General features: G+C 37.3%; 2 protein-coding genes across 2 annotated transcripts; both read left to right on the top strand.

Moving 5' to 3' along the window:
* Nucleotides 1-118: 118 nt before the first annotated feature.
* LOC113079911 (calcium homeostasis modulator protein 6-like) lies at nucleotides 119-3950 on the top strand. The gene is made up of 2 exons (XM_026252140.1): nucleotides 119-704; nucleotides 3423-3950. Exons 1-2 carry the CDS (start codon nucleotides 165-167, stop codon nucleotides 3849-3851), a joined length of 969 nt encoding a protein of 322 aa, XP_026107925.1. The 5' UTR covers nucleotides 119-164; the 3' UTR covers nucleotides 3852-3950.
* A 909-nt stretch (nucleotides 3951-4859) lies between these two features.
* LOC113079914 (calcium homeostasis modulator protein 5-like) lies at nucleotides 4860-6375 on the top strand. Its single transcript, XM_026252143.1, has 2 exons — nucleotides 4860-5535; nucleotides 5914-6375. Exons 1-2 carry the CDS (start codon nucleotides 4993-4995, stop codon nucleotides 6298-6300), a joined length of 930 nt encoding a protein of 309 aa, XP_026107928.1. The 5' UTR covers nucleotides 4860-4992; the 3' UTR covers nucleotides 6301-6375.
* The last annotated feature ends 4103 nt before the right edge of the window (nucleotides 6376-10478 follow it).

Genomic DNA, 10478 nt, shown 5'->3' with positions numbered 1-10478 from the left:
GCTGAAAAGCAAACATTAACTTGTTTTTCTTAAATTAAGCTCAACACTTTGCATGCTTTTACTGCGCGTCCGCCTGCAGGTGACACGCAGGGTCTCATAACGGAACTAAGAGTGTCATCTTATGGTTTATTGCTTGAGAACAAAGAGGTCGTCAGCTGGCAGGCATGGATCAGTTAAAATCTTTGCTTAGTTTCACTCAGAAACAGCAGACCAACTTAGGATTCGGACTGATTGCTCTTATAACTGCTGGTAGCGAGCACATCTTCTCGGTCTTTGCTTTTAAGTGTCCTTGCAATGATTGGAATTTCGTTTATGGGAACGTCTGTCTCCTCGTACCCGCGCTTGCACTGCTCATCTTAAGTTACATGTTGAGCAGTAAAACATGGAAACTGTTCACGGGTCTGTGCCTTAGGAAATCGAAGCTATGTCGTTTAAATTACGCGATGGGCTTCTTGTGTGTTTTTCTTCAAGTCACCACGACTGCAATTGTCGCGCCTCTCAGCTGGATCGCAGTTGCTCTTCTCAGAGGGGTGTATTTCGAGTGCTCAATGACTGGCGCCAACATTACACTTTTTAGACGTCAGCTTTGCAACGAAAAGTATCCTCACTGTCGGACAGAGCTGGACAAGTTCCCGTGTGATGGGACCACTATTCCGCAGAGTGAGAGAATGGCGGTGCTGTCCATCATACGTGCAGAGTCGCAGGTGAGCACTGAACCAAGTTTGAGACAAGGCATCATTTTAGTTTTGTCCGAGAAAAAAAATTAAGTAGCCTAATTTCACTTAAATCTCAAATCCAAGACTGAGACTTTCCTGCAGAGACCTACACTGTAAAAAATTTCTTGTTGTTTTTACAAAAACTTTTTGGCAGCTGTGGTTGCCAGAATAATTTTGTAAAAATACAGAAAACTGTAAACACATTTACGTCAAAAACTGTTAATTTTACAAAATAAAGCTGTAATTTACAAACAAGAAAATGTGAATATAAACCAGTAAATTCAACAACACACAAAATTAAATCTGTTTTGTACCTTGAAAATACTGACAACCACCATAATAATAAAGATGGTACTGTATAAGAGAAAGCCACATGAAGTATCAAAGCTCATCACAAGTAGCTTCACCACAAGCAGAAGTATATATTAACATATAGAAGGTGCACATTTATGGAAACACAAAACACCATCATGGTAACACACGTGATACTTAAATAATGCAAAAAACTTTCATTAAGCAACAGAAGATGTAACATAAAGCTCAAATGTACATAACTGATAACAAGAACTATTTAAAAACATGATTATTTAAACAAAATACTTTCAAACGTGGAGTGTCACGCAGGGAATTCTGGGAATATCAGTTTACAGTTTTAGACTGTAAATTATACATTGATTTGTTCTTTTTTTACTTCTAAAAGCTGTATAATTAACATAATTTTACTGTAAATTTACATTAAATGCTTTGTTAGATCTTTTACAGTTTTTCCCTGTATATAGTACGGGAACTTACTGTTAACCTATTATCAGTTTTTTTCCATAGCGTTTTTACAAAATTTTACAGTTAAAATTACACTTATTTTTTACAGTGTATACTTGCCAAGACTCGGATAGAGATTAGAAATTTTAGTTGTTAACTGACTTGGACTCAATAGGCCCATCTCAGTTAAGTGAGTTTCAGGAGGGGTCGACTTTTGAGAGGAATTTTTGTCAGAAATTGAAGGGGTGATAATACGTTAAGATTTGTGTTTAAAGACATTTAAAAACCGTTCTTGTAATGTATTTGTGATGTGTAGCAAAATCTGTAATTTATTAATAAATAATGGCAATAGTTTCGTTCTTCAATGCACTGACACTGATTAAATCGCTGGAGCTTCAGGGAAATAAAGGAACGTTCCCAGCTATAAAAAAAGGTTATTAGAACGTTGTTCCAACGTTCCTATTAAGTTATGAAAACATTAATTCTGAATGTTTTCTGAACATTCGAAATAAGATTTTTTTTTTAATATTTTAAAAACTTTTTCTTGATTTTGCAAACGTTTAGGGAACATTCCATTGTATCGTTTTGAAAATGTTATGGGAAAGTTAGAAATTAGTGACGCATAAAAAAAGTTCCATGTATAAATTATGTTTTGAGAACATCATTAAAGATCAGATTACTTTGAATAAACATTATTTTAACTTTAATGGAATAATGAACGTTTGAAAAAACGTTACCCAGAATTCTGATTACGTTTGCTGATAGCTGGGTTCGCAGACTTTTGATGACTCACTTGTAGTCCATAAGTCGTAGTCATAAACAACAACAAATATTTTGGTCTACAAGAAATAAATATTTTTTAAATGTAAATTGTTTAGTCAAGTTTAGCTTTATTGTCATTCAGCTACATGTGTGGACATACAGGGGAATGAAATGTGTTGCCTCACAGGGCCACAGTGTTATACATAAATACAGATGTACAATTAAGTAAAACAGTATAAACCTATAAAACTTACCTACTGACAGATTTGGACAATAAATATTCCATATATAAATGTTTGCATACACATAAACTTAAAAAATACAGACTATACAAATGCTTCACACGATACTGTACATGTGCAAAGAGAAACAGCGTAAGTCAAGCAGCTGGGGAACAGTGCAAGATTATTTGTAGTGCATGATCATGTAAACACTTTTTGGGGATTATGTACACAGCAGTGTGTCTAAAAATTGTCTGTAGTGCACATAGAGGAGAGTATGTTACTATAGGTGGTTTGTACAGGCCCACTCACCTGAGGGTAGCACACACAAACACACAAGCAAAGGTTTCAAAAAAGAGTTTCAGCCAGATTTTCTGTGATGTGGTAAGCTTGGGGGGTGGAGGGGGTGAGATGGTCCATGTTTCAGGTAGTAGGAGGTTTGTGTGGGGTTTCAGAGGAGGGTGTTCAGGACTCTCAAAGCCTGGGGAAAAATCTGTTGAGCAATCTGACAGAGCAGGCTCTGATGCTCCGGTATCATCTTCCAGATGATGGAGCTGGAAGAGACTGTGGGAGGGATGGGTGGGGTCCATCATGATACGGTCTCATTCACATTCACACAATGGGATTGTCTCATTCACATTTTCAGAACAAAGACACATTTCTTAGGAGTGGTCTTTACAGCAGAAGCCTAAATGCTATTCATTTTTAGGTAAAATGGTTATTTTAGCAGGTCTACAGAAAGTCATACCTTGTTGTTTGCATTCATAAGGTCCTCAGTCATCTTTAAAAAAAGATTTTATATATATATATATATATATATATATATATATATATATATATATATATATATATATATATATATATATATATATATATACACATAGGGATATCTGTGCTTTAACAAATCTTTTCAACAAATAAATATGTCTCTTAATATTTGAATAATTCTGGAAAATACTTTTAGGTACTTGGTTGGATCCTGATAGGTTCAGTGATGACGTTCGCCTTTCTACTCACGTGCACAGCAAGATGCTATTCTCCCATCAGTTACATGCAGCTGAAGTTTTGGAGGATGTACACTAACAAGGAGAGTGCGATTTTGGACAGCTATACAGCTGAGCATGCTGAGAAACTGGCAAAGAGAAACATAACAAGTTTCTTTGATTTAACCAAACCCATTCCTATGAAGAGTCCACCCAGACATGCTTGGGAGAAGATATCTTCTTTTTACAAGTTCCGAAGTATGGACGAATACTACAGCATCCTGCACAAGTACGTTAGCACTTGTGAGGACCTTGAAAATCCAGTAGTAAGGGTTTCTGTGAGATCTGAAAATGATCTTTCAAACCCAGCAGCACTTGCTTTTGTGGATGAGAGCAAACTGGTCCTGTAGACGCCGTCTAGTTGACAGCTTTTCATGCTATGTATACGTTGTTATTGTTGCAACCTGAGCTCTAATGGCTTCTTTATTTTCTGTGCCTATATATTACACTGTCAGTTCACGGTTATCCTATATTGCTATTCTAGCTTTTATTGTCAATAACTGTATGATTTTTACATTTCTTGTTTTTTGTTATTTGATTTTAGCTTTGTTTTTCAGCATATATATATATATATATATATGAACAATAAAAAACTTTTTTTAAATAAACAGGTTAAAGAGATTTCCTCATTCAATTGTATTTGTAACAGCTGTGCCCTGGCCATTTCTAAAGGACTGTACAAGGAAAGAGTTACATTATATCGTAGACATTTGGTGTTACTTCTTCTTGTGTCATGCACAATGATGATTAGTGAACTCATATTTCAACAGGCAATATTTAATGCCTTTTTTCATGAAATAATCACTTACAATTTGAAAATTACACCGCTAAAAACTCACTCAACAAACAAATCAATAATCATTAAGTTACACCATTTGCACTTAGCGTTAAAGCTGAGTCTTTATTGGAGAAGGGTAGGGCAACACAGTGGGCACCAGACCAGAGCAGAACAGAAACTGTCTTCTTATACATAACCAGAACAAATCACTTCTTTTCCTAATGTAAAGCATTATGTTGCAATACCCCTTTTTGTTTGACCTAACACGCACTAATCTGCTATTCCAGTCTCTTGATTTTCAAATTCCATTGCTGGCAACCTCCAGATTCAAGCATTCCAATAATAAAAAAGCAAGTTGTCCGTTACAAATCTCAGCTTTTTACTTAAACATCAATTGCATTGTTGGGATAACATTTTGTTTGACTGCGGTTGCGTGATGTATGTGTAAATGTGCCCATACACATCTCTGTTGTGACTAGTGGAACCTGATGAGCTGGTTTTGGTCATGGCCCTTCACTAAATGGGAGGGGGCAGAGGATGGACTGGGGAGGGATTTGACGAGCTGTGAAGAAGCCAGAGACAAAAGGATATAAAGGAGGTGTGGAAAACAGTGATAATAAGAGTGCGAGAAATAGGAGTTCCATAGCAGAAATCATATCCGTTTCATTTCTGTTCATCGACTTCGGAGTGTTGCACCCACACCTGTACCAGCAATGGATTCGTTTAAGACTTTACTCAAGTTCCTCACCAATCAGAAGTCCTCTATCGGTTACTGCTTCATGGCTGCTGTGACAATAGGTAGTGAACGAATTTTTGCCGTGGTGTCTTTCCAGTGTCCATGCAACCGTAGTCAGAATTTTGCCTATGGATTAACTTTTCTGCTTGGCCCTGCTGTTGTCTTGCTGGCGATTGGTCTCTTTGTTTGCACACGTCTTTGGCGGTTATATACAGGGTGTTGTCTCAACCCTTCCAAACTCTGCCCCAGGGGTAACTTCGTGGGAAGCACAAAAGTGATTGTAAAAGTGCTGTCTGGAGCCTGCATGGCCCCTGTCATGTGGCTTAGTGTAGCACTGTTAAATGGAACATTTTATGAGTGTGCTGTTAGTGGCCTGGATGAAAATGTGGTGGTGCAAATTATCTGCAAAAACAAGACCCGTATATGCCAGGAAGAGTTGCCCAGAGTGCCCTGCAGCAAGTCCCAGCTTCCTGAGAAAGAAAACACGGAACTGCTGTTGATGTTGAGAGCCCAGTCACAGGTGAGCACAGACGGTTAATGGTGAAATGTTTCTTTTTACTTTTTTTTCTGGAATCCTTTAAAAGATCCAGTCACATTTACCATTGTTCAGTGAATTTGCACAGGCAAAATACAGTCATTGTGATTGGGAATTTTGCATCTTGAGGGTGAAAGATTTTCCCCTATATAGGAGATTTTGCAAAAGGTTCAAACTGGTCAAACAAATCACTGTGTTGACCAACAGAAAACCGTTTGAAAGTGACTTCATCATGCTTCGCTAAAACATTCCCAACTTCAGTTTACCTTTTTTGCCTGCTAAATTTCATTAATAATAGCTTGCTATAAAAACGTATAATTTATTCTACCTTATAACATTCAACTGATCAATCTATTGTTGCAGATCCTCGGCTGGTCCATCATTATCATATCGGCAACAGTATTGCTAATTGGGAATTGCTTTAAGAACTGTCGCTCTCAAGTAAGCTACCTTCAGTTAACTTTCCAGAAGATCTACACGGAGAAGGAAAAGGAACAGTTTGAGCTGTTTGCAGAAAACTATGCTACCAAACTGGCAGAGAGAAACCTCAAGAGTTTCTTCGACAACAAAAGTCCCGAACCATTTCCCTTACCAAATCACAAGGCCTGGGAGGAGATCTCAACTATATACACTTTTAAGAAATACGAACAATACTACAGCACACTCCAAAGATATGTAGAGTGCACTGATCTTGACAGCCCTGAGAAGCAACTTTTTATGGAGGGGGAAGATGGCAAAGAGGTGGTATAGAACACTACATGGACTGGTAACTTAAGAGAGAACATTTTTAAGTTGACCTGAGAGACAAAAAGCCACTGTGAATCAAGACAGAATTACATTTTTGTTTGGTAGCTAGCTATACCGGTTCTGACAGTTTTTGGAAATGTTGTTTTACACATTTAGGAAGTGGTCGTAGTACTATTCAAACTTTGTGTAATTTAATACTTTTATATCAGTAAACCAACACAGGCCTCAAGCTTGTTCATTTGAGGCCTGTTCATTTGAGTGACACTTTTAGTAACAACATCCAATTTGGATAGCATACTACTAAAAATGTCAAAAAATGAATCACATTCTCAGGGGAATTGTCATTTAGCCCTTGTGCTAGGGCTGGACGATTAATCAAAAAGTAATCGAAACCGAAATTTAAAACCTCAAACCGACGTAACTTTCCCATGTCGGTTATTTCGATTATTTCCTGTTAATACTTCCTTCTTAAAAGCGCGTGTAGCCACATGATTCTGCCAGTCAGTGGCATAAAAGCAAAACACGGAGGTGAATGCCGGTTCAACACATAGTGATGGTGAACGAGCGATGAGCCTTGAGTCTTCACTAAACTTTGTCAGTTGTATTTGTTTCATGGTTTGGACGTTCAAGCAATTAGACGATGGGATGTGTATTATTATATAGAGCTACCATGTTCGCGCAGCTGCATAGCTGTGAAGATCGTGCGCACTGAGGAATGCAGATGTCAGCTCTGTCCTGTGATTTTTTTACTAAAGTATCTTAGAATCTCAAAACCTATTATAACATATTTTTCTACATTTGAAGGAACTAGGCTATTTACAACCCCTAGCTTCACAAAAATATAACAGTCAGAGACGGTATGACTAATTCAAACACGCAATCACTCGTACTGGTACTGTTTACCTTTAATCTTTATTTATCTCTTACACCGAGCAATAATATGTAAGAAATTTTACGAACATAGATAAAATAACTGCTGATAGTGAGCTATGATCGTTCTTTCAATAGGAAAAATATCCCAACTTTAATAGTCGATCTCTACCGTCTGGCTGAGGCCAGTATAAAAAGACGCTCAGGACAGTTGACAGAACGCTGCTGCGTGTCGTCGTGAAAGCGTATAATTTTCACGTTATTAAGCCTTGCCACTTTGCAAATGTAACCATTCAAAAGACTTTAAAGCATTCAAACACAAGACTCGGAAAAGCTGAACTGAATAGCTGGTTACTCACGTGCTGTGCTGTCAGTCAGTTATGTCTTAAGTTAAAGTAAACAGTTGAGAAAAAAAATCGTATTTGTATTATATTGTATGCATTCATTGTCTCTTAAAGTGACCGCGCATTATAGGGCTTGGGCGCCGCGTTGCATTCTGGGACGTGGCGGGCATGTTGATGAACAAATAAACAGAACGAACATACAAATTAAACACTTTCAAACAGGGCCCCCACTGGTACAACCTGAACCGGGGCCCCGCAAACCCCAACTATGGCCCTGTTTACAGTACAAACCTTGTAAGTGAACAAGGAGGGCAAAAAAACTAAACAGAATTCGTTCATTAATCGTAATCGAGGTTTTGACTTTAGGCCATAATCGTCCAGCCCTACCTTGTGCACTCTTTGAATCAATAGCTCTCTTATGCCTATCTACATTTTAAAACCTTCTTCACAATATTCTTATAAAACAGACAGTGTGCAACTTTTATGCACTTCTGTATAGTATTGATAAGTTAATGTCCAGCACAATATTGATTACCTCTACAATAAGGTCTCATTGTACTTATGCCAACCAACAAAATCTAGAACATGTGAACCACATTTCTTATTTCCTCTGTAGGTTTTAAGCAGAAGATCTGACAAACAGGAAACCACATGCAGTGTCCCCGACACTCATTTCCTCAGTAGTTTATACCCAGAGATTAGTTCTGAATGGGCCTCTGTGATCAAAATGAGTTTATCTTAGCAAAAAAATTACAAATTAAAAACCAACAACAATAAAAAAGGGCCAGGACCAATTACAATATAATGTCATAAAAATTACACATAGTAAGGTTGTGGTTTCAGACATGTTTGTGGTATGCATTTCCTGCACTGTTGTGAAAGAGAAATAATATGCCAACAACTATATTAATGTATATTAAACTGTTATTCAATGTAAGACTGTTTATAGTTAGTTAAGTGTGCAAAAAATATTGCTTGGAACGAAGTAACAAAATGTAGCATAATAACTAATGACAATGGAACTGAGTCTGAGCCACAGAGCATTGCCCTTGTGTACAAATCTGAGTCTGAGCCTGACTCTAGGTCTTTCCTTTAAAGGATAGGGCCAATGGCAAAAACTACAATAACAAACACTCAGTCCATCTGCCTCAACTGATTTAAAAGTAACATATAAATAAACAAATTGTTTATGCATGTGCATACAAAAGTAACATATGTACATACAGACTGTGTTTGCAATTTTGTACTGAATGTTAATACTTTTTGCTCCAGTTTCTTGCCTTGATCTATGTAATTATATATTCTAATATTTGCATTTTTATTATGACTCTACAAATATTATGAATGTACTTTGACAGAAATACTGCAATTTCACCCCCATCTACCCTGCTGACAAAGGCAGTCTAGACCATCCTAGTTTGTTCAGCTGGTAAATTACCAATTCAATGTATTTCTGGTTAACATTACAAGGTGAAGGTGTGCCATGATGGCAGTGGTCAAGCTGATCTACCTGAAACAATAGCAGCCAGTGCAAGTATACACTCTTTAAAGGGGGGCGGGGGGGGGGGGGTCCTTGAGGCTCTATGCAGTACCCTGATGTTCTATACTTGGCCAATAGAAACTTTTACCAAAACTATGTAGAACTATTTTGGGGTTCAATATGAAGTGGGCGATTTAACCATTTGTGGTTCTAAATAGAACCATTTCTTTTAAGAGTGTACAATAATATTTAAGCTAGAATGTATCCAGAAGCTAAAGTGTCAAACTTGTCTAATTGATGTCAGCAGGCTTGACAGGTTAGAACTGTAAACAAACCCATATCCAAAATAAGGAAAAGCCTTTATTTTTGTTCTTGTCTGTACACTAAATAAACACACAAACAATAAAACTACTCTACATCCAGTGTCATAAATACCGATTCATACTGTGAAAGGGTTTGTTCAATGGGCAACACGCCCAGCTAAATAGATCAATTAAACTATAAATGTATAAGTAAAAAAGAAAAGAAAAGATGGTTATAAATTTTTTCTTTGAAGCTTAGATTCTTAGAAGGTTTTAAAACCTAATAATTACATTAATCACATTAATTCGTATTAATTCACATGTATATTTCAATTCTTCTTATTATTTTTTTTTTGTTAAATTACATTAAGACAAATTACATAAACTTAGATTGTGGAGACAGGAGAGGCAGTCGGGATTGGACCGACAGGCTTTATAATCTATGCCAGAATTTACCCTTTCACACGTTTATTTTTATCCAATATTTATTTTGTGTACAATCTTTGTAGCAGGTTCAAGACTGAGACAACATGAATTACTACAATGGTACCATTGTGTTTAGCAGAGCAAGTCAAATTGGAATGTTATTTCTTACGCCTCTCTGACCCTAGCTCAGACATTACTGGTGATGGCAGATGACATAGATGACAGCTGGGCCTTAGCACACGTTTCTTTCATGCAGTGTCTAATCTATAGACATTTGTGACAAAAAAATGACAGACTACGGCGAGGAACAGAAGAATGAACTAGAAGCAAGTCCATTTACCCAGACTCATTTACAGGTAAGATTGACCGAAAACTGGTGATTTTTGGGGTTTATCCGACTTGCCATGAGCCAAGGATTGAGATTAAACTATAATGTTCCTTCTGTACTTTATGGTTACAATGTTACTAGCATAACATTTCTGATGGTTTGGGCAAGTGGTGGCGCTAGAGAGTTGGAGTTAGAGACTTCAGATTTGCTAAGGTTAATGTTGACACTGTCCTCTTGTCCTCTATCAGTGTGCCAAATTTCACAACTTTCCCGCATGCGGTTCTATGGGCTGCCATAATCTTTCGGCGGAAGAATAATAATAATAAGAAGAAGAAGAATCCTAACGGATACAATAGCCGTGTTTCCACTGTAGGGCTTTAACCAGGCATGCTAGTGCGTGCCAGGGTCAGTCGCGTTTCCACTGTCACTTC

The sequence above is a fragment of the Carassius auratus genome, unplaced genomic scaffold (genome assembly GCF_003368295.1).
Source record: "Carassius auratus strain Wakin unplaced genomic scaffold, ASM336829v1 scaf_tig00029842, whole genome shotgun sequence".
Classification (NCBI taxonomy): Eukaryota; Metazoa; Chordata; class Actinopteri; order Cypriniformes; family Cyprinidae; genus Carassius; species Carassius auratus.
This window is presented reverse-complemented; position numbering and strand designations above follow the sequence as displayed.